This window comes from Embiotoca jacksoni, unplaced genomic scaffold (assembly GCF_022577435.1).
Source record: "Embiotoca jacksoni isolate LCO1_2020_lvr unplaced genomic scaffold, fEmbJac1.0.p SCAF_4, whole genome shotgun sequence".
In the NCBI taxonomy this organism is placed as follows: domain Eukaryota; kingdom Metazoa; phylum Chordata; class Actinopteri; family Embiotocidae; genus Embiotoca; species Embiotoca jacksoni.
The window spans coordinates 15,622,175-15,648,974 of NW_027185392.1; the positions used below are offsets into that span (position 1 = coordinate 15,622,175).

Below are 26,800 nucleotides of genomic sequence, written 5' to 3' on the forward strand. Positions count from 1 at the left end.
ATCTACCTCTGCATACCGTGTGTATGTTTGTATCATTTGGCCTGTAGCAGAAATGCATTGTTACCTAACTTTCACTCTCTAGTGTGCGCGCACGCACACACACACACACACACACACACACACACACACACACACACACACACACACACACACACACACACCGAGCAAGGGTGGCACTTTTTGTCCAACTCTGTGGTTGAATCAGCTGTTTTAAGCATTAGATGCTAACTCTGCAGATCAATGGCACCCTCGGTCTATTAGTCATATAGTCCTATTAGCATCTGGTATTAGCATCTTCTCATCGATACCATTGATCAAACTGCTCTGGCTCTCGGACAGAGGAGACCGGCCGAGAGGCAGAGAGAGAACAGGACATTAATCTAAGCACATAGTCGACATCGGTCAGATCTGATACTAGACAACATTTGGGGATGTGTTACAGAGCCAAACATAACAAGTCTGCATCAGTCTCACAAGAGGGATTGGAGATGATGGAGTCACTAAAATATTATCGACATTTTTGTGACATTAGAGTTGTAACAGAAATAGTGGATAAGTTGATAAACAGAAAATTAATCATGAGTTGTTTTGAAAAGCATTAGAGTGATTTTTAAAGCAAACATTCACTAATACTGGCTTTGCCTATTTTTGAGATTTGGACTGTTAAACAAACAAAACAAGAATACATCACTTCCTGCTCTGGGAGATGGTCATATTTGTCACTTTTTGATATTTTGTTCCCCCCAAATAAGTATTTAAAAAAATGTAACTGTATTCCACAAGTTAAAATGTTATCTCACGGAGGGAGTATTTTCATAAAGTGCTCTGCATGATTGTAGTGGACGGCAGCAGGACACAGATGATCTCACACCAAAAGGACTTTTGAAAATAGTCATATGTAATTTGGTTTTTAAAATATCAAAACAATTTTTTTTTCCCTTGGTTGTGGCTGGCATTTGTAATTTTACGCTCTGTCCTGGTGGCACAGCCGTCCATGTTTGTCATGACTCCTTTAATCCTGCAGATGACAGCAGTGTGCAGATGACATCACAATCGCTGACAGACGCATGTCACTGAAGTCAATCTCAGCACTGAGGTCGCTGCAGCTCTCTGTAAGGATCCACTATAGTCATTGATCCTTATTTGAATGTGGATTTGAGCTCTTACATGATGAGAAGTGTTTCTTGTTAGCTGTGGAGTTTGTGGAGTCTGTGAATGTTCTTCATTAGAGAGTGGTTTACCCCTCAGAGCTCACCGACTCTCAGAAGTTCAAAGTGGCAGGAAATGGCGTCATCTAACTGGAAAATTTAACTTAAAGAGCAGTTAATCTTTTGCGTGATGTGAAGCCACTGGCTGTGAGAATATTAAAAACCGTTTAAAACAATTAACAGCACATCCTCTCCTCTCATCTGTTCTCTGTGTTGGCTTTACTTTCAGTTAAGAATTGGAAAATGGCTGAGGATCAGTGGGACAAACTGTCAACAAACACTGAGACATCACTTCCTGCTTAAAAGTCAGTTACTTTCCTACTTTGACACACATGGACAAATCAGTTTACTGTTTGACTTCATCTTTGTTTTGAGGTTTAATTCTACCTCTGCATACTGTGTATCATTTGGCGTCGGAGATGGTAATACTTATCACACAATTTAGAATCACCAATGGGAAACTTACAAAACTAAAAAAAAACCTGATTCAACAGGGGTTAATGTCGAGCATGGAAAGACATGCTGCCACACTGCCCATCACGACTCAAAGAGTCAAAAGGCATCCAGTGACACAACATGGCGAAGATGAGACAAGCTTTGTGCTATCGTGCCTATTTTAAATCTCTTACTCTACGGCACTCAATTTGAACTGAGAGTACTTCATACAAAATGGAGGGAAAGTGATGTACTGCAACTCACAACTACTGAGGCTTGTATATGGGGAAAAAAAGTTCATGTGAACACATCACTCAGAAGATGAACGCGTCCGCAAGCTTCAGACTGATGAACAGGAGTGAGAGTCTGCGTCTCTGTATGTGTGAATGCTCTGTAAAGACCTAAAGTGTTGCTGATGCTGCTTCTTTTCTTACAGGTGCTGCAGGTTGATGATTGGTGTGAATCGTTTCCCCCAAAGAAGAATCTTTTAAACCATCTTTGTGACACTGTCAGTGATTTTCAAAAGGTACTTTGCATCATGTGCAAAAAGAGAGAGGTTGGTTTTTACAGTGTACCAAAGTTTGATCTGGCTGAAATGTCTTTCTCCAGGAATTCAACTCTCACACACAAATACACACATAAACACAGTCTACGGTCGTTGCTGCTTATTTCTAGAGCCTTTTTGAGAAGAAGCATATCTGCAGGGAGCAGAAGCGAGAAGACGCACGCACGCATGCGAGCCCAAACACACACACACACACACTGAAATGTTTCCATCATTTTAAAGGACAATACATCGACTTGCATTCAATTCCTGGAGACTTAGCCTAAACCTTACCCCTAACCTCAAACTAAGTCTTCACCCAAAGATTTAATTATTTACGTTATGGAAACGAGCTCTTTGTCCGCAAAAGGAAGTTAAATCGCTGCAATGTGAGTTATACAAGTACACACACGCCCAGGTTCCTGAAGAAGTGCTATGTCAGCGAGGGGCTAATGTTTACATTTACACACACACACACACACACACACACACACACACACACACACACACACACACACACACAGAGAGAGAGTCTTCGCCTTTCAGAGTAGGGGGGATGTGTGAACGGTAGGACTTGGTGTGTTTGGGAGTTATTGCTCACTCAGTGCACTTCTTTGTCTGTCAGAGTTCAATTCACCAAAATCTAACTCGGAGCCATCGGCCTTTTATCCAGCTGTCATCCTCCTTTTGCAGCCATAAACAAAATGTCCAGATCAAAGAGAAAACTGTGGTGAGATAAGTTCACCTGCATCTAGGTGAAATTTCACCTCACAGTACTTAAAGTAAGATAGTTCATTCTCACAATAACACAACACCAGCAACATCTTTGGAAATAAATATACACACGTATATTTTTTTATATCATTTTTACCAAACAAAAGTAGGTCGTTTGACTATAAAATTTGATAAAATATATATATTTTTTTTATGATTTCAGCAAAATGTCCTTTTTGTTTAGAAAAGGAGAACAGAAAATACTGAGGTTTCAGGGTGCACGTCACAAATTAACATTTGTAAATGTTCTATGATTGTACATTTTTGAATCCCTTCATTACTAACTGATGCTGTGTGCAAAAACCCAATAAATGCAGTTTCACTTGAAATTTTGGCAAAGAAAATTCAAAAGACACTAAATAATCTTGCCTCCGCTCTCCCTGTTTACATAAGGACAGACTACTCCACATAGCTCGTATGTGTGTGTGTGTGTGTGTGTGTGTGTGTGTGTGTGTGTGTGCTCTATCCGGTAACACGCAAGAGCTCCAGTCATCATTTATGTTACAGTCAAACTTAAACCCTCAATGGTCACACTGGATCTTCTTGTGTACGCCACAGTAAATGGGCTGCACTTGTATCGTGCCTTTTGACCTCAGTGGTCTCAGACAACTGATGATGTACTCGCACATTTACAAACCTATTGCCATGCAAGGTGCTCGCCTGCCACTGGAAGCAACTTATGGTTCAGTGTTTTGCACACGGACACTTCAGCATGGACGGGAGGAACTGGGGATTTAAATGTTAGCAGAAAAGACGCGCATGAACACTATCGTATCTACAGTGGTACCGATTCTCAAAACACATCAGCATAGTATTATCACTTGAGAAGAAAATAAGGTGACAAAAGGTCAAAGGTCTTGGACAACAGCCCCTTTGACTACAACCTTTTTACAGTGAGGCATTTATTGTCTGAGTTCGTAATATATGATGATTTCTTGGTGACACGGGGACAATATTACACCCGCATCCCTATCCTCTCACCAACATGCATCCTGCTCCGAGTCTTTACTTGCCCCTGTTGGCAAATCCTGGTGGCATGAAGACAAAAGCAGTCCGTGTCATCTTCCCTGACTCACGACCGGGATCGTAAATGTGAGCCCGAAACTGGCACGTGCACACCCACACAGTCACGCCCACATGCACGAACACACAAGCGGCAGCGGAGGAGAGGTGAAGGTGCAGAATGTGAGCCATGAGAGGTGCAGAAAAGAGGAAATAAGAGCAGGGGGGAGAGAGAGAATGGCACGCACAGCTTGGCATTTAAACAGAGGATTTCCTCTCTGTACCTCGTCTTCCCTCTGCTCTCTCTGTTTACATAAGGACACACTACTCCACGTAGCTTGTATGTGTGTCTCATATGCGAGTGTGTTTGAGTACGCATATGTCTCCAGTAACACGGGAGAGCTACACTCATCATTTATGTTACAGTCAAACTTAAAACCTCGGGGATCTTCTTGGGTTGACTGGTGTGATTCAACAACAGCATTTAAAAAGCTCAACATTTCCCTCAAGTTGCCTCAAACTCGAACTATCTCCTTCCCTCCTTCCCTTCTTTCATATATTTTGAAGCTGTACTAAACAAAATCTGAGCATTAGCATCCTCTGTTGTGTCAGCAGACTGTCTTCCTGTGGCATTTCAGCCAAAAGGTGATGGATGTCTCTGGCCACCTCTTAACTCCCTCTGGGGGAATTTCACAAAACACTTAGGACACCATCACAGTCAGCAGGCCTGAGAGAAAACACAATATTTCCTTTTTTTTTTTTTTCTTACCTCAGGTAATCTTACCATTTTATCTTTGGTCTCATTTTCTTTCCTTTCCCATGCTCTGACTCCCCTGTCCCTGTCTTTTATCAGCTGACCAAAGGTTATCTTTATAGATTTACTGTACTGACCTGAAATAAAAGTTACAATGGGATGGTAGAGGATTAGTATTCATCTGGTAAAAAATCAGGTCGAATTTTATGACTGTCTTATAATAACCGAACAGTCACTAATAAAGTGAATAAAATGTAAAGACAGTTGGTGAGATATTTTTATTTTTTTCACAGTCAAGCACTTCAGTGTTATTCACCTGTTAATGAAATTCATTGTTGTGAAGGAACTTAAAAGTATAAAACAAGTTTAAAAGATTGAGTCCATTAAGTCAGAAGGTGAGAGCGGGTCCAGATCAGATCAAGTCCTCATAAGGAAGACATTTACATGTCTTCAGTCATCTCTGCGCCACAGGCTCAATCACAGCAGGACTTTGAACTTCTGTAACTTTGTGAGTTCACAAACTCATGCTTATGTCATATGTCCGACCTGAGAACTGCCCGTGTTCAACCTTTTTTGCCGGACAACACACTGAGCGGTCATTCTGTTGTGGAGCTAGCGAGCTACAAGACCAAAGACAGCTTGTACTTGGCCTGGCCATGCGTCACTCAGAAAAGAGTCGGCCAGTCAGAAGAGAGGGTCACTGATGTCAATACACATTAAAGACACAGACAGGAAACAACCTGTTTTTTGTGCAGCTCTAAAAACAGGTTCAAATGAAAAGATATATAACTATATTAAGGGTTTTTGGTACTTAAAACCACAAAAATATCTCCGCATGGATAATCAAGACGGCAAATAAAAGACTGGAACAGTGAAAAACACGGGACCTTTAACATAAAAACATTGATTTGTCAATTTTTAAATCTTGTTTAAGACTGGTCTCAAGTCAACATCTGTGGGATTTTGGTTATATTTTGGGAAAATTGTAAATATAATGGACATCAAAGTGCCAAAGCTGTAACAAGTACAATGATGACATAACAATTCTTTCTGAGCATATGCACAAACAGAGAAGTGAATTTTCATGTGATTTGTTTCTATGGACTGAAAATTGGCAGCTGTTGGAGTCTAAAAAGGGACAGTAATCAGCCATTGAAGAGAAGTGCAAACTTTTATAACAACATTTCGATTTTGGCCAAAGGATGCCTTTAAAGTTAAAGTACAGTGCAAACCTTGTAGAGGCAGCTGCATATAGAATTGATGGGAAAGTGTGTTTAAGGAAAACAAAGCTAATAATAGCGATCCAATACCTGCAGACGACAGCACTTGGGGAAGTCTCGAGGGGCTGCTGCTCCGTTTGAGGGTTCCTCCTGATGCATGTGTGTTTGTTTGTGAGAGAGTGTGGTTTCAGGAAGGTGTGTGGAAGTGGCGGTGGTCGGTGTGCTAGGTCAGAATGCTGGCGAGGTACTTTCGCAGAGTTTCACTGATCGATATGTGCTTTAAATAGGGACACAAATACCCGCACACAGCATTAATTTCAATAGCTGGATCCTATTTAAGAAGGAAGCATTTTGCTGAATAGATTGGCTGGATGGTAACCACACAGAGGTGCTGTAAGTGGTTGGAAAGGCCTAGACCCCGCTCAATGCCTTCCCCAGTGTTAATTAGTAACTGCTCAGCAGGGAAATCCAGACTACAAATACACACAGAAACACACACACAGTCACATCTGATAAAAAGAGACTCAACTCAGATATTCTGCCACAACAGTAGCGATGCTGACACACAAACTAAGACACATTTCACAGGTCCTTGTTGTCGCTCAGATGTCAGAGAATCTGAAAAGCAATTCTGTGCTGTTGCTCAATAAAAAAAATTAAAGGCGTGTTATAAGCAATAAACCTTAAAATTAGACCAATAAAACAAGCAGTAAATTTTACTTCTGTTATAAAAAATTAATTGGAGGCCAACTTGTAGGAGGTAACCAATTAAAGAACCACTCTTGTAAACTTGTAAATCTTGTTCTTGCCAGGTGATGAAGTTTTTAGCAATGGCTCTGTCTGACAGTGTTGGTTGGTTAGTCACGTCTTTGGTCCACATTGAAATATCTCAGCAAATAATGGGCTGATTCCCATAAAATTTTTGAACATATTTGGGCGAGCGATGAATCAGACTTGATCTGTTTGGGAACCCATGGACACTACACCGCACCCACATATGGCAGAAACTTGACTGCACCACACGCCTGTCAATCAAACAGACATGCCCTGTCCCCCCCCCAAAAAAAAAACAAATAAAAAAAATACTGCTTTTTGAGGCCATGTATCTAATTAATGGTGGGATTATTTTCAGATGGCCCATCAGAAAACTATTAAGAAGGAGTGACTTTAGTGAATTACACCAAAATGACTTTTTTAGGGTGGGTACATTTATGGTCACCAAATGATAAAGTCTGTGGACTTTGGTGATCGCCAGACTTTATCTTTGGTTCAGAACAACTTTAACTTTCCAACTGACATTTCAATCAGCTTCAGCTACAGTTTGTGTTTCATGCCAATTAGCATGTGTTAGCACACTGACATGCTAAACAATGATCTAAGCAGTAAAGATTTTGCAGTTTAATATCAGCATGAGTTTCAGGTTTCAGTTTTCAGGTATCTTAACAAAACTAATACTGTTAACAACAAACTCACCAATTTGTAGAAGGCTACCTTATTACATTAACATTTTCTGACCAATTTAATGTGTACAGAGCCCCTGAGGGGTCACGGCAATAATTTCTTTGAGGACAACTTTTGTATACCCTCACAATACATTTTGCGTTCTCTCACAATACTTTTCTTCTTTCATTCCTTCTGAGCCATATTACCAAAGTTATCTTGCAAAAGTATTGCGAGGAAATGCCAAATATCACGAGGGAATCTCAAAAGTAGGTCCTAAAAACTTTTCGCCATGGCCCCTAGGAGACTCCGTAGGCTCCAAGTAAGTATCCAGATCTTCATAAGAGGAGATAAATTCCACATGCTGATTTGGGTTGTTGCTTCTCTTTTCCAGCTCTTTGGCCCTTGTTTCTATAATTAATGAAAAGTTCAAGCTGCCACCTGTTTGGGGAACAAAAAATCAGGAGTGTGTTGACCTACACAATTTAACGCAGTGTCTGCGTGTTGCCTCCAGGGGATTTGTGTCTACGGCCTGGGGCGTGCATAGTGGACAGCTTGCGGCTGGATTGATAACGTGACGTCAGCGCTCCGCTACCTCTCCCAGAGGGCAGGATTAGTCGGGAGCAGCAGAGACAGCGCTCCGGTAATCTCCCGGTAATAAATGGGAGAGACGGGCACGTTCGGAGCCGAGTTATCCCAAAGGCCCCCCGAGACTCCCGAGAAGGTCCCTGCATTTGGAGCATAATGGGTCGCTTCGTGACGCCGGAGCAAGCCGACGCGCAGGTAAACGCAGCAGGTAAGCTGTGGAGACGCAGGGTGAACTCGTCTGAGGAGGATTTACCTTGGCAAGGTGTTCACAGGCTGCACTGCTTGTCTGTCAACAACTGCTGCTGTTTTATTTTTACTGCCTGTGTGTGTGTGTGTGTGTGTGTGTGTGTGTGTGTGTGTGTGTGTCAGCTGCACTTGGGAGATTATAGGTGGTTGTTGACAACTTCCCAGTCCATCAAAATGACGGAAAAGACGACAAGATAAACAGACTGGAAATATTATTTTCTTCGATTTTAAGCATATTTTGCTGGGGCTTTATGCGCTCACACACACACACACACACACACACACACACACACACACACACACACACACACACACACACACACACACACACACACACAGAGAGACACAGACATACAGAGTGGAGGTTGCTCCACTGGACTTTTGGGTGTCAGGGATGCAGTGGAGGATCATGAACCCATGTGAACTCTCTTCACTCATCTGTCGTTGACCGACCTCCTGCTGGCAAGGTTATTTATGACAGATTAGAGAGGACAGAATAGATGAATGGGAGACTGGTGTGCATCTATCTATCTATCTATCTATCTATCTATCTATCTATCTATCTATCTATCTATCTATCTATCTATCTATCTATCTGTCTGTCTGTCTGTCTGTCTGTCTGTCTATGGCACGAGACAGATGAGCTAAATAATTCCAAATAAAAAGTGCTAGTATCTAGAGTTGCTGAATTGATTGTGTTTTAAGATTGCATTTAATAGCCTACAGACAACCACATTTTTCTGCTATTTCTGTCTTTCAATGACAGGAAATTAGGAAAACAGAGGAGGCAGAATAAAGACTGATTTGACTGTAAAGGTATCCTCATTTTAAGCACCGCTGGGCATTTATGGTCTGCCTGTCACCTACTTGACACCTGCCTCTCAATAACCAGATAACAGCTACTAAAACTCTCAGGCAAATTTGTGTCCGCCGTGTTACTTTTACCGCTGCCGGCTTTTTTATTGACTGAAAGTTCACTTCATTTTACAGATGAGTGTGAGTAAAGCTCCAATTACCTGTAATGATCAGTGCGCGCTTCCTCCACCGCACTGAATGAGCCCTGTGAAGTTTATTTGGCAGGTTATCTGATTGAAGCCTAGACGTTTGATTTAGTGTGTGCGCGCGTGCGTGCGTGAGTTTGAGAGAGAGGGCGGGTTGCGTGTGTGTGTGTGGGGGGGGGGGGGGGGGGTGGAGGGGGGTGGATGTCATTGACAATGCTCAGCCAATAGAAGTAAAAGAACAGGTTTTGATTCTGCACCACTTTGGTTGAACAGTGCAGGTATGATGCGGTGTGTGTGTGTGTGTGTGTGTGTGTGAGAGAGAGAGAGAGAGAGAGAGAGAGAGAGAGAGTGAGGGCGGCGCGCTGACGGGTTGAGAGAGACAGTACCGGACGAGAGAAAGAGAGAGAGAGAGAGAGAGAGAGAGAGAGAGAGAGAGAGAGCAACGAATATACTAGGCGGATGTTTCTTGTGTGTGCCGCAGACACACCGCCGTGCGTCTTTACGCTCATCCAGTCCTGATTCCCCTCATCGCTTCTCTCTCTTGTTTGTCCCACAACAGCCTCACCTGCGAGATCACAGCGGAGGACAGCGGAGCTCCTGAGCGGACACTTTGCTGACTGAGAGACACCGGGACTGACAGGCAGACACCTCAGCGCACTTTTACGATGGAGGAGAGCCGGCAAGAGTAACTTCGAGCGCCCTACAGTATTTACAGACAGGCTGTCAGAGAGGACACCGAGCTTCACGATGACCCGATAAATTCCAGCCGTCGTTGCTTTCCCCGGAGAGTGGATTGACTATCTCCTGACAGCGGAGGACACGCGCAGAGGGGCCTTTTATTTCATTATTTCAGTCTTCAGATGGACCGAGTGCCCTCGGCACTGGCCGCTAAGATGCGCTGGATCACGCTGGTGCTTGCCGGCTTGACTTTCTGGGGCAAAGTGACTATTTGTAACTGTTTCGACTACGAGGAGCCAGACTATGATTATTATGAAGAGGACAAAGCCGAGACCATTGACTACAAGGATCCGTGCAAAGCCGGTGAGTCCTGTTTTTTTTTTTTTTTTTTTTTTTTTTTTTTTACTTTAGTTTTAAATCACAAAAAGTGACACAGGTCAAATGTTTTTGCGCGTGTGCTCAGTTATCCTTCCCTCTCACCGCTGCATTTGAGTTGGCACGTGTTTGTGTGTATGAGTGCTGACAGCGTGTGTGTGTGTGTGTGTGTGTGTGTGTGTGTGTGTGTGTGTGTGTGTGCGCGCTGGTCCAGATGCCCCTCTTTCCCCCACCCTTCATAACCGATAAGTCAGTGTTCATGGTGATGCCGCAGATGGATGCCACGTGCAGACCGGTGATGATCCCGTTAAGCCCGTTCCTCCATCGAGATGGACTTTTTACAGCACGCGCACGCAGTCAGCGCGTGCATCACCTGTAGGCAATAATGTTGGTTCTGATTGTGCCGCGCGCATGTATAGGCTATTCTTCTCTCTCTCTCTCTCTCTCTCTCTCTCTCTCTCTCTCTCTCTCTCTCTCTCTCTGTGTGTGTGTGTGTGCGTGTGTGTTAACGCGTGTGCAGATCTTAAGTCAACCATCAATGGAGATGAGAAACAGCTGGACTCAGCCAAGCCTGAGGCAAGCTCTTGCACACAGATGCACGCACACACACGCACACACACACACACACACACACACACACACACACACACACACACACACACACACACACACACACACACACACAGATACAAATTTTGTAGGACTTTTAATGACTGTCTGGGAGCTGCTGTGGAACAACACCATGTTTGATCTTTAACTGTATGATATGAGGATTCCTGTGTGTTTAATGAGAGAGGGAACCTCTGCAATGAAATCAAAATGAATGATTGAGTTGTCAGTGAGTAGTTGTCACTTTTTAAAACTTGTTTTATACATGAAAGAAGATGTAACTTTCTTCGGCAGAGGTTTACGGGTCTTTTAAGGATGTCTCTGCTCGGTCCACCCAAATGAGCTCATGTTTTTCAACCCAAAGCCTGGCGGTTCACTTGAAATTTTACACAGGCGCTGTGTTAAATTAACCTTCTGTCATGTATGTCCTGCACAGTATTTGTTGGTGTCCACATACATATTGTTGTCTTCATGCAGCTGTTTTATGACTGAAATTCTTAAGATTCTGGTACGGATGTGAAGCCTTAGCTTCGGTGAGGATAAAGAAAATCCTAAGTCAGTAGAAGACGAATATGTTTTTGATATGAAAACCCAATTTGATCTGCAAAAACAATAAAGTGTTCTCTTCCCAGTGCATCGGTGTTTGAAGTCAAATGATAATTTCTTAAAAAAAATAGAATTTCCAGATTTAGAAAACACATGAAAGAAGAAGTAGTCAAGTCTTAAGACTTGGTTAAGAACCAATGTTTTCAGGAATGAAGAGTTTTTCCCTTTCAGTATGTTTTTTGTGTGTTCAGGTGAAGTGGCACGTCGCCATCGTCTATCTTTAATATAAACAAAAAAAACACCATTTTTATGATCACCACTGTTTGTCCAGTAAAGTCCATCTCAATCTCCTAAATGTTCATCCTCCAGCACCACCGGCATCATTCCTCACGTCAAGGTAGAGAAATCCTCTCCTCTCCTCTCCTCTCCTCTCCTCTCCTCTCCTCAAGAGAGATGTTCAGAGGTTGGAAGACAAATAATCACGTTTTAGCTTTTTGTTTGGGTTACACCCGTCTGACTTTGTGTGCATACATGTTTGTGTACATGTATGCTAACGCGTGTTTTCACAGTACTTAATGTTGTGACGACACGTCGGGCTGATAAGAAATCCACCCGGAGCACCGAGCGTCCACAAGCTGACCGACACACATTCCTCACATACCACATACACAAACCTGACAATCCTGGACACTGGCCAGCGCGCGCGCGCGCGCGCGTGTGTGTGTGTGTGTGTGTGTGTGTGTGTGTGTGTGTGTGTTTGTTCATGTGCATGTTATACTGATCTCTTTGTGGGTAATTTTATGTTGATACTGCAATCCCAGGACTCTGTGGCTTTTAGCTATGCTGAGAACTTACCGTGCGTGTGTGTGTGTGTGTTTGGATGGAAGCCCGGCAGGTTACAGGGAGACGGTCAGTCTACGTATGTTTGAGTAACTGCAGGTTAAAATAACTAAGTGAGAAAACACAGACAGTGTTTTTATTTGCTGAAAATATCAATGTACATAAAGAATGTTTTATACTCGCATGCTCAAATTTCTGGCAGCAAATTGCACACACCCATGCGTACACGAGTACCCCAGTTTCTGTAGCTGGAACACGTGTGTGTCTGTGTGGGAACTACCATATTCTGTCCCACTTCATTTTTGCTCCTGTTTCTATTCATGCAATACGTCGTACACTTTGCAATAGCCACACATGTTTTGTTGAAGCCGAGACTTTTTTCAAATCATCTGAAAATGATTTTGTGCGCTTGCATCAAATATCCGTCTGTATATGTTCTCCTGTTGATCACTGGAGCCTCAGGATTTACACGAGATTCACTTCTTTCAATTACCCTTTTATGTTCTCTTATAAAGGCATGGTTTTTACTTGATTAATGGACTGAGAAAATTAATTGACAAAACGGTCTCACCTGAAGGTTAGTGTTGTGGAGACTCTGCGGCTTCTGTTTGTATCACACGGTCCTCATCAGTAGACTGAGTTTGGTGAAAAGCCACAGAGCTGTAGACGTTCATCTTCCATGACTCGCACCATCTCCTGGGCTTCTCATCTATATTTAGATAAAAGATGAGATTTTAAGTACATTCTTTACCTTTGAAATAGGAAAAAAAATGGGCAAATATTTGGATTAGCATTTAATTCAAACAAGTTGTTCAGGTATATCAAGCAAAGACGGATTACGGTGTCTCACTTATGAGGATTCATTTACAGTATTTCTCTTGTTTTATCTCATTGTAAATAAAAAAAAAAAAAAACTGCATTTTGAACTTTTGGGAGGACAAACCAAGTACATTTTTGTCTTTTGGGAAACTATGAACATCTACATACAGACAAATACATACACACACAGCCAGAACCTGCACACATTCATGCACATCTATCTATAAATTTGTGTCCGCTGATATACGACTGAATTTAAACCTTCTTGTGACCATACAGATGACTGCTTTCCGAGATTTTCCAGACTACATAATGTCATGATTTCATCGATTCATCAGCAGATCATTTTGTTGTCAGTGTGTAAAGTCTTGGTGGCCGTGTGTTTCTGTGTGGGCTGGAAGCGCAACTCATTCCTGGCCTGACCCTGTGGCATCGGTCTGAGTGGTTGGTATTCCGCCTCCTGTTTTTGCTGGGAAAACACAGGGGGACTATTTGGCTGTCTGCTTATCTCCTCCGAGTCCCGCGCTGGTAGACAGGGGAACACACACTTCCAGGCCTTTGTGAAGTGATTTCCCCACGCGAACACACAGGCACACATATGCAGAACATTCGATACACACACACACGCAAAGCTCCCTCCATTCACCCGCGCTTATCTCTTCCTGGTTGTCTGCATCCTGCTACTCAGCTGGAGATGACACACACGCGTGCACGCACGCACACACACGTACGCACATGCACGTGCTCCTACGCTCACTCAAGAGTCATTCATGCTTCCTCCCAAATCACTGTTCTCATAAAATCCTCGCGTACACGGAGTGAAAGCTAAACAAGCCTCGGGTGTCTGAGCGCTGTGGGTCGTTTCTTCAGGAGTGATCCAAGAGACCAACTGTCTTTCTCTTCTTCAAATACAATAGTGGTGTATCATAGGAATGTGCAATAACAGTATGGACAATACATAATGTTCGGGACATTTTCTTATGGATACACACCTCTGAGCTCAGATATTACAGCGCAGGATTTACAGGCCTGACTAGTTTATGCACAGGTTTGGCATAAACAAATATCAATTGCTAGAATTTGAAGTTCTGAATGAACAGATATGGTCTTCATGTAGAGCTTAAGCAGTTCTAATTGAAAGCAGTAACTCGTCTCCACACAGGTAAAACTCAATAGTGATTCAAGGTCGAGCTCCAGAGTGCTTAAGTAACATGAATAGTTACATCACAGTTTCCATGTGGACCTCTCAGCAGAGGGACGATCTCCACCCTGCTGCCTACATGAATTGCTTCACGTTGGCTGAAGCTCATTCGGTTGTGATGTAAAGGCTGGCTGCTGATCCTTAGCGGAGAGTAGGGATGTTGATACTGGTATCGATTCCAGATGTGAATAATATACTGTACGTGCACAAGCAGTTAGTTACAACCCGTTCTCATCTCAGGGCGTTAAATACTTCTGTTTTGTCATAGCCTGCTGGTGTTTTAGAGATACACACAAGTTACCTTAACTCTAGGCACCAAAACTAAGCGGTTAGAGTTTGGAAAAGGTCATGGTTTGGATTAACATAGGTCATTTTATGGGAGTAACGTTGCATACTTGACATTAGTTGCTTTATGTATGTTAAAACATCATATCAGTTACGTTACTTAAAAAAAATCCACATCGAAATTTGCTATCTCATGGACTTGAACACAAGTCTCCCCATGTTAAAGTCCTGTGTTGGTTCCATCCAACCCTGTGCGGATTTGTCACTTTTTCCTCTTGTTCACATGGCCTTCTTTGATCCAGGTCATTACGGTATCAATACCAAAGGTCACCTTGTATGTATGCCTTTGATGCCAACAGCTTTGTTAAAATGTCAGCGTTTGATGTCCTGGGATAGAAACAGGCTTTTTGTTGACACATCAGATTTAAGGAAGCATTTTAAGTGCAGAGCACACAGTGAAGAATTGTTTGATTTTGACCTCCACAGCCAGCCATGCAAACTTCAATGCTGTGTTTAACCACATGCACTGTTGTGTCTTTTTGTCTAATAAACCTGTTCTTAAGGTTGTTACAATAATACTAAATCTACATCAGAGGCCACCTTTGGAACACAAAACACGGTTTCTCTAAACTAATGTGTTTTGATGACAGAATTTCTTAAATTTTTCCTCTTGTTTAACTCTAATCAAGTGGATTCATTTAGTTTTGTAACAAAATACATTTTTAACTCGTACTCATACTAGATTTTGAAAATCTGTGAATGTCTTTCAGTGACTGTATTGACACCACAAGTTCCTTGGCTGGATCCTGAACTTTGATACTTTTATGGCATCTATCAAATTACTTCGGTATGGTATCAAAAAATGCCTCATCATTTGGTACCAAATTTTGATAATGACTATAAAATGTTGGCGCAAATCTCTTCATCGTCAATGAACCACCGTATTTACAATGCGTATCCTCTACTTTGGTGGCCCACCCACGTAGATACAGTCACTCGCTAAGTCAGCAAATATTATAATAGAACGAATTATTTCACTCTTTTCAAACCAATTTTTGGCCACATACCTAAACTAAAGGCTTGTATCGTAATGTGCAATTTTTTTTATCTTTTATTAAAATTTATTTTATAAAATGGATATTGAAAAAAGGACTCTGTTTTGATATTGATATCAATATCGAACGATACCCAGCCCTACAAAGTTCACACTTTAAGACCAAAAACGATATCAAAACTAAAATCAGATTTTACACTACATGCATCACAGATGATTGTTTAAAATACAGGATGTTTTTGCTCCAGTGTTTGAGATCTGGTCTCATTTTAGTGGTGTTCAGGTGTTCATACAGCTGTTTTATGGAGATCTAACTACCACTTTAGAGTAATGTTTTAGCATCAGGTGTACCTCAAACAGTCAGATGTGCGTATGCCCATGTATGTTGTATGTGTGAGGTTTTTTCTATGAGGAGTGTAAAGCCCACAATGTCGTGACGGTGAGCTGCAGCTACTGTTCACCCCTTCCCCCATTCCTCAGTAGGAAGGAAACTAGAGCAACGTGTGTATGTGTGCGTTTGACACTGTGTTTTGTGTGTGTGTGTTTGCGCGGGAGCAAGTGGTCTCACTCATATTATATTAAACAGGATTTTCCCGAGCAGAGTGCTCCTGCCACTGAGCTTCCGAAGTCTTCCTCAGGATTCCCGCCTCAGCACAAACTGTGCGGCCGTGCTGAGAGAGCCGACTGTTTGTTCTGGAGCGTCATTGTTCCGGAGCTGCAGAAGCCATTAGTCAGCACCGCCGTCACTCCGCCCACCTGCCGCGCATTGCTCAATTATTAAATATCTGGGTGCTTTTATGTCACCTGGCTTTTCCTGATGGTATTTATAGCAGCAGAAATCCTTCACATACAACCATTGATGGCTGAAGAAAAACAGCATTCTTTTTTAAGTCATTTTGAGGTCATAGGAACCCAGCATGTGGTCTCAGTCTCCCTACAGTCTCCCTACACCTTATGACGTTCACTGGGAGAACATTTCAAATGTTCACGCAAGCTAATGTTTGTGTGAAGTGCATCGCTACAAAAACGTTCAAGGACAGATTTGCTTAAAAAGTAATTCATGGCTACTTTTATACCGTTTGAAATATACATTATAACGAAACATCCTCACGTCATTTCTGCTAACTAACTAGACGTGACATGAGCCCAAACTATGCTGCACTACTGGCCTCATATTACAAAGTCTGAGAGCCTAGAGAAGTGGTTACTCAGTAAGTGTTACCTGCTCACGTACTTCCTTACACATGGTTTAACCCATTTCCATAATTGAAAGCTGCGTGTCAGACTTGTGTCTAACCTTGGGGGCTGTGGCTCAGATAGTATGGCGGGTAGCCAATGATCATAATGTTGGCAGTTCAATCCCTGGCTCCTCCTCTTCACACTTTGAAGTGAGGACAGGAGTGCTCGAAGTGCCCTTCGGTGTGTGGACACGACACCCAAAGTTGCTTACGATGGCAGGCGAGCACCTTGCATCTGCGGGAGCATGTGAATGGGAGGCGAAAATTATAAAGCTGTTTGTAGACCGCTGAGGTAAGAAGGTGTAATATAAGTAAAGACCATTTACCATCATCTGGTATTCCATTCCTTTCTGATGTTTTTCTTGCTTTACTGATCCACTATGGTTCTCGTGTTTATGTAATCCTCACGTTCTGTACAATGGGGTCCAAACATCTGACTACGCTAGTGGTATACCAGATGTTTTTCTCAGCGCAACAATTTGAGCGACAAGTTAAACCTCTGAAAAATGTGCACGCAACCGAGCTGCATTGACTCCACAAATTTGTTCAAATCCGATAACCCACAGTTTCCCAGTCTGATAATGATCCATCATGGATAATGTGATGGAATCCTTGCTTTTCTCAGTATTCAAGTACCCCATGAATGTTCAGAGGGGTTGAGGTAAGGGGACTGCAGAGGGAAGTCGTGAAAATCTTCACTCCTTGGTCTTCATGTAGCTCTTCAAAGCTTTGCTGCAGTATGAATCCTTCTCCACAGAGCTGCAAACCAGAGAGTGGAGCATGTCTCTGAAGAATGGAGAGATTTGGGTTTGCAACTGTTTGTCCTTAATTCCCGTACTGAGAAGATTTAGAAACACTACTTGTTCTCTGAGACAAAAACTAGGCAGCCTTCTTTTCTCTTTTGTCTTTTTTACTCTATTCAACAAATTCCCGATTTGTAATAAAGCTGCTTTTCTGTCTGTCACTGAACAAAGCTTCATGTATTGATCCAATGATGGCGTGATCACATTTGGGCCGCATGATTGTGCTTTAGATACAACTTATTCAGTTTCCAAAGACTGTGTCATGCACTGCCCCCTTAGAAACCTTCAGTCTATGATCTGATGCAGAGACGCTCTTTGCTCACAATAACAATCTGACTTCTGAGACTTTCACTTAGTTCTGACGCCATATTTCTAATTATCACAATGCTACTTAAGCAAGGTTCTGTTGGAAACTAGAAGCACTGACATATTTATAACAGGTGTCTCTATTAATCAGAATGAACCTTTGATGAGTCGATCAAATCAACGTCAGTGTTGCTGCTTCAATAGAAGGATACAACTCGGCGATATCTGACCTTTTGCACCAAGGAGTTAACATGATCATTGCTGTTTATTTGCTTCAATTCGTTTTCTGACCTCGAAAAGATGCAGAATCTTTAATATTTCTTCATTTTAGATATCGTAACTTCTTGTGTTATTAAGTTTTCCTCAATCCTCAAACTTCCTGATGATTTCCAGGTTTGCATGAGAAATGTATGTGATGTCAGACTTTTGGTTATGTTTTGGGTTTTTGATTAGCCAGCAAAAGTTTTAACATTATTATACTATGTATCTGCTGAACACGTTTTCTTTATCATTCATAATTACATTGATACACCATTCATATGTCATTTTATTACTACTACTTTATACGTCACTAAAATTACTGTGAAAAACAGTGAACTTCATGCTGACACACTGTCACAATTTACTGGGACACGTGATGAGAGCCATCGTTAATGTGATAACTAGTTTTCCCCCTATGATGGATCAAAACGTCTGCTGTAGAAAATGCCTATATTGCGATGAAAGCAGACAAATCTGACCAGCAATATGAGTAATATCTTATGGATGTCACTGAATGATATGTAGCACTAGCCTGGTGTTACCAGAACTAAGTTCAATATGTGAATAAATGGGTCTGGCTACGCTCCATTGAGGATTGTTTCCGGTTGTTGTATGCTAATGGCCGTAGACCTCATGTTAATTATGAAATTATTAGAGCAGCCTTTAAACAATCAGCATCTACCACCATTTGCGCCAAAACTACCAATGTTGCAGGTACATTGAAGAAAACCAAATGCGCTTGACTTCAACTTCATCAGTTAGCCACCAACAATGTTTCAGATGATAATCACAGTGAAGAAAACATCTGGTGGAGCCAGGCTAATGTAATATGTGAGTAATTAAAAATGATCTCTCTATAAGCCAACTTTTCCCCACTTTTAAGATAGTTTGAAACTCCTTAAATATTAGCCATCTGTGTTAGATTTCATGCTGTCATGTGATTTATACACTATAATCAGACTATTAAAGTCATTACTCAGAATAACTGCCCTGAAATCAAACTTCAAAGGAAGACTAGGACTGTCCAGCATCCTCACAAAATTATCATTGTTCTCCATTATGTAACATTTATTTGATATTGGTCCATGTAATGTTCTGCTGGCTGCACACTCAGGACACCCTGATGGTAAATAAAGCCACGATTGTGTCTTCGTCAACATGTCTGGTTAAACCCATGACCTGCTGGAGAGGAATCTCATCGTCACAGTAAAGTGATTAGGGGGTTACACCAGCTCTGAGTGTGTGTGTGTGTGTGTGTGTGTGTGTGTGTGTGTGTGTGTGTGTGTGTGTGTGTGTTTGTCATATGATATTAAGTTATTCTGTCTCATACCAAACATTTCTTTGCCTGTTATGCTCTTCACTTTATGAGTTGGAGTGCTCTTTCAGGGTACCGCTCTTTTGAAGTTGCAGATGTTCTTTTTACTTTGCTGTGAATATTATAATTATCTAAATCTATATTCAGTTCCTGTTTAACAGAGAGAGAAGCTGTTTTTACAAAGTAACTAAAACCATTTTGAAATTTCCTTTTCTTATTAAAATCAGTCGATCCCTGGCTCTTTATATTATGCTTCTTTATTATTTTTTATTGTCTGTTGTTCACACTATGTCAAAACTCTAACTTTTTGTGTCATGGTTTATACATAGTTTATTACAAAGAAATATTCCTCCTGGGGAGCTGATGAAAACTTGACTTAATTCTCCTGATAACTGGATTTGTTTATGATCAGTCTGGGCTTCGTTTCCAGCCCGTTTGTCCAGTTGTGCGCCTCACTGCCCTGCCATCTGTCTTCAGCTGTGTTCATGCACGAGGAAACTGTGTCTTTTCTAATCTGGGGACTAACACACACACACACACACACACACACACACACACACACACACACACACACACACACTGTGGTGGAGGCAAACACACCTATGTGTCAGTGTAGAGGTGTGTAACTGGGTCTCTGTTTCTGTGTTTAAGCCTGTAAAAATACATAATTAGAGTGTGTGAGTTTTGTGTGGATGCATGATATCCCAGATCAATTGCTAGCTTGTCTGTGTTGGTGGTGATTTACACAAATTTTTTATTATCGTGGTTTCAGTTTGGTTTCTGACATGATCCCTCACTGACACGTTACAGTTTTGTTCTTGATTATTTTATCCCGTATGTCACATAAGTCTCCTCTTCTCTGTCTCTTCGTCTCAAACTTGCCTGCAGGAGGGTGGGGGTGCGAACTTTTTTTTTTAACTTGGACTAAGCATCTGTATTTTTCTCTTTTCTTTCTGAAAGTACATTTTTGACCCGTGACAATACAGACTGCACATTCCAACACCTTACAAAGTGAAGTAGCTCATCGTTATTCCATTTTAAATGCTCACAAAGAAAACCAGAAGTGGCCGCCTCAGCTTAAAGTGCTACTTTAAGTCCTACTCTGCTCCACAATGGACAATGGATGCTGCGGACAGCTCGGTTTCACTGCAGTTATTTTGGATTCAAGTCGTGATTTAACATCCATAGAGACAATTCTTGTAGCTTAACCCAGCTCAGTGTCCCAACGAATTACCACATTTCACAATTTATGTCCAAGTACAATGTTCGGTTCAGAGATGAACTGGTGTGCCCTTTATAGATGTCTGGGGGATAGTACATGGGTGTGTGTCATATTGTATCTGACTAAAAATATGGACGTCACAGATCTGAAATTACTGTTTGGCTTTTTAATTAGCATAACTATGATTTTCCGCAAATCTTAAATGTGCTATGTTCAGATATTGTAGAAAGAGAGAACTTGAAAAACATTTTAATTGGCCATAAAAGACAATGCCAGTTGCCCAAATACCACAATTATTTTCCAATTGTACGGTTTTATCATCCGTTTAACCTCTATGTGTACGCTCACTATATATGGTCCAGTTACAGTTTTGAACAAATACAGTTTTTTGGCCGTGCTGTAAAAGTGCTTAGATCCTACTCTTGCTGTATTGGCAAAGCTACGTCAGTTGATCAACAACAGCATCCGAGTTGCACTTGTTTTTGTGACCACTGAGGGGCAGAACGTCACTGTTCAACAGCGAAAGCGTGTGAAAATGCACCGGTTATCACACAAGCGTTGCGCCCCACCACCTCCACTTGCCTACTCTCTCTATTCGCCAAACGTTTCACACAAAATTTAACGAGCAGTTTATACTCAAGTCCATGCTGACTTCGCCGATGTGCATGTACCTGTGGTGACTTAAACGTTTGTAACTCAAGTTCTGATGTTGATGAAAGAATCCTTACTCAGGAGAGTTATAGCTTCCTCTTGCTCCGTACACAGTTTTGTGGAAACTGCATGTTTGTGCGAAATAGGATGCGTCTTTTTGAACAAACCATGGCTGATTATGAATCTTTCAGTTTAGCCGCACGCATATGAAGACAGGTAGTACAGTAATACCTGCTGAGGCTACGTCAAGTCTGATGTTTTGCTGTATCGAGAAAGTGAGCGTTTAAGGGATGTGCGAAGACCCAAAAAGTGAACTGAAATAGGAACTAAAACAAAATATTCAGAAGTAAGTTCAACAGGCTATGCAAAGTGTGAATGACTAGTTCTGACCAATGGAAGAGAAGTACGTGATCAAATGGACAAGAGTGTTCGGACGGAGGGAGTCAAGGTATATGGCAAATGACTGTTTGGAGCACACTGCTCAGACATACGTATGTCATTATGGTTGTACCAGCTGTGAATACAAGCTGACCACAGACTCTGTTTAATGTAACATTTCCATCTCAGACGATCGAGTGTTTCATGGTGAAAAGATTTTTGGGTGGAGGTTCAACTTAATGGTCCACTCAGCTGGAAAACTGTATTGTACATTTTTAGTACCCTTCCCCATCAGGGCTGTAAGCTTGAACTGCAGCACCTGCTGCTCGCAGAGGGTTAATGTGGATCAAGCAGCTCGCACAATGATTACTTTTGGAGAAAATCCTCAAACAGGGCCGAGATAATCTCTTTTTAATATTGCAGTAGTTCACAGCCACATTTATAGACAATATAATAATATCACACGAGTTAGAAAGGCACATATACATGCACATGCACACGCTCATCTTAGCCCACCTACAGTGTGACCTTATATTTGCTTAATGAGGAGCTTAGTGAGCCGCGTTTGTGTGTGCGTGTGTGTATATTCTCTGTGTTGGTGTTAGATACACCCCAGTGAGTACAGCATGAGTGCATAACTTGGCAGTGCATAATTCTTTACTGTACTGTAGTTTTTGTAAAATGTCAGAGGAAAAAAGCAAAAGCCATTAAAGTTAATATAGGGATAATGATAATGAGATAATATAGGAACAAATTAACAGACTTTTTTGCAATATTGTTAATGTCTACATTGTGTATAATGTGTACATTTTGTTCAGTATAATATATTTAAATATAATGACAATAACGGACCAAATTATTGACAACCACTTAGAACACAGGACTGAGGCCAACACAAAATCTGATTATGTCTGGCGACATACTAGAGTATGAGATTTTTATGATATTTTGGATGAGATACGGAATACTATGTATTTGCATTTTCGATTAATCTGTCAATTATTTTCTCGATTAATTGAGCAGCTGTTTAGCCTTTGAAATGTCAGCAAATGGAGCAAAATGTCGATCAGTGTTTCCGAAAGCTCAAGATGGAGACTAAAATGTATTGTTTTGTCGTGACCAACAGTCACATGTACAGACGCACTAATGTATACGTAAACTAACAGAAAGCCGACAGTACTCGTCTCTGCCTGGGAACTTGATCAATACAACAACCGGTCCACCAGCCGCCACCATAGTGGGATGTAAGGGATGCCATGTGGGGGTAGTCTGCCTCTCACTTTGTGTTTGGTGCATTACTCCTGTGTGTGTGTGTCCCTGTGTGCTGGACTGTGTGTTTGCTGCAGTGCCCCTGCTGAAGGGCGAACAGTAAGGCCCTGGTCAGCATGATGTAGGTCTCCCGGGAGGTCCTGGGGTTTTTGGATCAATACCTCTCCTCCTGCATCTCCCTGCCTCACTGTCCTCACCCCTCCTCACCCCACGGCTTGACTTTGGGCTATTTATGGTATCTCTATGGATTAACGAGACCCTAACAATCAATGGGCCAAACTTACTATCACTGTACTCTCCCTCCTCTCATTGCTTTGTGTCTCTGCTTGTGTCAGCTCCTTTTCTCTGAGAAACTTTTAGTCCTTGTAGTTTCCCTTGTTGTCCTGAAATTGTCGCAACTACTAGGAGTGTATTCTCAGGACACTGTCACAAATACACTGTCCCACAAACAGAAACAAAAGTGAGAGGGATATCGTTTCTGATGCAGGTGCAAAATGATACAGTTGATGTTCACATGCGAATTCTCACGATGACCTTTTGCTGGTGAGGTAGCAGCTTTTTTGCTCATATTTGTGGTGCTTTTTTGTGGATCACACTGACAGAGGACACAGTAGAGGGGAGTGTCAGTAGAAACTGTCAGCCACAATAACATTTTTTGTCAGAAATAACAGTTGTGACAAGCCTGTTCAAGCCACATATTAAAACTGGTGCTGGTGTAACTGCTATTTTTGTGACTTTATATGGCAGCAACTCTAAAACTCATTAAGGGTGTTTTCACACCTCCCTTGTTTGGTCTGGACCTTCAGACTTTGCATTTTGGTACCATTTCGGAACCAAAAAAGTATGTGTGAAAGTTGCCTCGGACCAGAATCTGGACCAAAGTATTAAAATTTGGTTCAACCAAAAGAGATGATGTCAGTCTGGATCAGATCTTTGCAGTTTGTAAAAATATCCAAAACGCTTAAAAATTTCAAAACCTAGAACTGAATTCTGGTCATAAAGCTATGATAATAATAATAAAGTGGTAACGAAATTAGACTGGTTTTTTTTTTCTTCTCTACCGCCTGACTTGCCAACAGGACGATGTCAGTCGCACCCCATCTACAAATCAATCAATGTCAAGTACAGGGACGTAGGTATGCCATGCAAAGTTATTAACCAAAATAAATCAAATCGAATGTTAACAATGTATAAAAAACATGTATTTTGGTTTGGATTTCCGGGTCTGATAAAGCCCTATGACATTTCTTGTATTCTGATTGTTTAATGCATATTCATATCCAAATTTGTACTGTTGAGCCTGTGTGTGTTACATACTAGATGCACAATACATACTTATACAGATAAAAATAAATACATTGCAGCTCCAGATCCAACCAAGATCTCCAACATATCATACACCACTACTGAACAGCACACACTCCCAGTCTGTATGTGATGTTATTATTCCTACATCTGTGGCCATTGTGGTTTGCTCCTCTTTTCAACAATAGTGCAAAAGTTGAGCACAATGGCACTCTGACCCCCATTTCCTTTAGTGGCAATCCTGATTAGCTAAGTGACAAGCTTCTCCCATGCCATTGTTAATGTATTAGTGTCTTGAATCCCTGTGGAGGGCAATAACTTCGCTCAGCTAATCATGCAGCGATGGTTATCATTCGGTTGTTCATTGTTAGAAGCTGGAGATATACTCTGCTGTTGGTACGGAGGGGGAGAAACAGAAACTGAGCAAACAAGGGGTACAAGATGTGCTTTGTCTGATGCTAAAAGGTGTGTGAGAAAAACATCACAGATTGTAGTTTAGTAATGTGTGAGAGTCATATAAAAGGATGAGAGTGAAGGTTGAAGCAGGTGGAGGAGTTATTCTTTGGAATAAGATGATGAAGACACTGTGCAGAAAAGGCATAATTTAGCTGGAAATAGTAACCAATGGAGCGTGGCCAGACCAATGTGTTCATGCAGTGAACATGGGTCAAGCTGGGGTAGATTCAGAACACGCTGGGAATATTACATATCTGATTTGGACTGGGAACACCTCGGGATCCCTTAAGAGGAGCTGCAAAATGTCTGGACTACTGTTCTAAACCTGCTGCCACAGTTATGTGTCAGGAAATGAATGGATAGATGGATGGAAGACATATGCTGGTTAAATTGCTGTAAACATCTTGTTAAATCTCTTAACTTTATTTTCAAGTATATTGAAAGCCTGCATTTTAAATATAGACACACTGTACTTTACTTAAACAGCATGATCAGCATTTTACAAACTGATTCTGTTTTTTGCTGATTTTTTTCCCCACAGTGTAAACTATTGGAAGTGAGCACAGCAGTATGTACACATTAAAGCATAAGTTCACACTTTTCAAGCACAGTTTAAAACCGAACTTTAGAATACATTTTTGATAGAAATGAGGCTTGTGAATTTTGGCCGCCATCTCTGAAACTGTAGTCAGGTTAGGAAGGGATCACTTTACATCCAGTATGAACTACAGCAACCAATAACTGGGAATTAAATGTCCATTCTAATAAATATGGAAATAAGCATAAAGGAGGATGTTGAGAGCGAGAGTGGTCCATGAGGGCAGGGAGGTAGGAGGGGGAGTGAACAGTGGAAGGGACAGCGGTGGGAGTGTCACTTTCAAAAAAAGGCTTACACATGGCCTGATATCGGACCACTGTGGGCTGGTGACTTTGTGTGTGTGTGTGTGTGTGTGTGTGTGTGTGTGTGTGTGTGTGTGTGTGTGTGTGTGTGTGTGTGTGTGTGTGTGTGTGTGTGTGTGTGTGTGTGTGTGTGTGTGTTTGTAAGGGCAAGAAGAGCAGAAACAGGCAGACAAATCTGCTCTGAGGTCTAGCTCCAACAATAGCTCCTTTATATTCGGGTGGAGTTTGAGATGCATGATTGGAGTGAGAGATACCACGGCATCTCTTTGCAGTTGTATGAGAGTGGTGCTATAAGACTGAGAATTGACAACCTGAACATTCAGTTATTGTGATGACATTGCAAATCCATGTGTTTAAACTGTATACAGCGCACGCAGGATGAAGATGACTATTGTGTTTTGATTCTAATAAAGGTAATCAGGTTATTTCCAGGAATCCTAAATACGATGAAAGAAATGTATGTGATTCTAATTGATACGTTGTGTTTTTCTTCTTCTTACTTCTAGCTGTATTTTGGGGCGACATTGCTTTAGACGAAGAGGACCTGCGCATGTTCCAGATTGACAGGACGATAGACCTGAGACAACACACACACATGCACACACACTCCCGGCAGGGGCACACGTCTGGTGAGTGGATTCAACTCTCACTCTACATTCGTCACGCAACGCTCATTCTTATGTTTCCTCTGAAAGTCTCTCATTACCCATCAGCGGCAGAGCAGAGCAGCTTGAAGAAGAAAGAAGTAGACAGGAGGCCACCTGAGGATATCAGCATTTATCATGCAACGTTTGTGTTTCGATTTTTTTTTTTTAATTTTTTTTTTACTCTCGTGTGTGTTAGGTGGCGCGGAGGAACACGAAACTGTGAAGAAGAGGGGATCGTTATACATGCTGCTGGAAAGAATACGTAGATTTGGCCTTGGTAAGCAATCTGAAAGTCACCAAACATTTTTTGATTTCCGTTTCCATCTTAGTGACTTCATTCAACTTACTTACTCATTAATGCTTACAGTTTTCTCAAGCATTTTATAATCGTGTCCTGGATCTTATATGAAACCAACTGTTTCCTTTGAAG

General features: G+C 41.6%; 1 protein-coding gene across 1 annotated transcript in view; it reads left to right on the forward strand.

Moving 5' to 3' along the window:
- Positions 1-9,771: 9,771 nt before the first annotated feature.
- tll1 (tolloid-like 1) overlaps positions 9,772-26,800 on the forward strand; it is a 47,320-nt gene continuing 30,291 nt past the window's right edge. Inside the window, exons 1-3 of the mRNA XM_069168216.1 lie at positions 9,772-10,253; positions 26,230-26,352; positions 26,567-26,647. Of these exons, the coding sequence (XP_069024317.1) occupies positions 10,073-10,253; positions 26,230-26,352; positions 26,567-26,647 (385 nt within the window). The 5' untranslated portion in view covers positions 9,772-10,072. The remainder of the gene's footprint in view (positions 10,254-26,229; positions 26,353-26,566; positions 26,648-26,800) is intronic.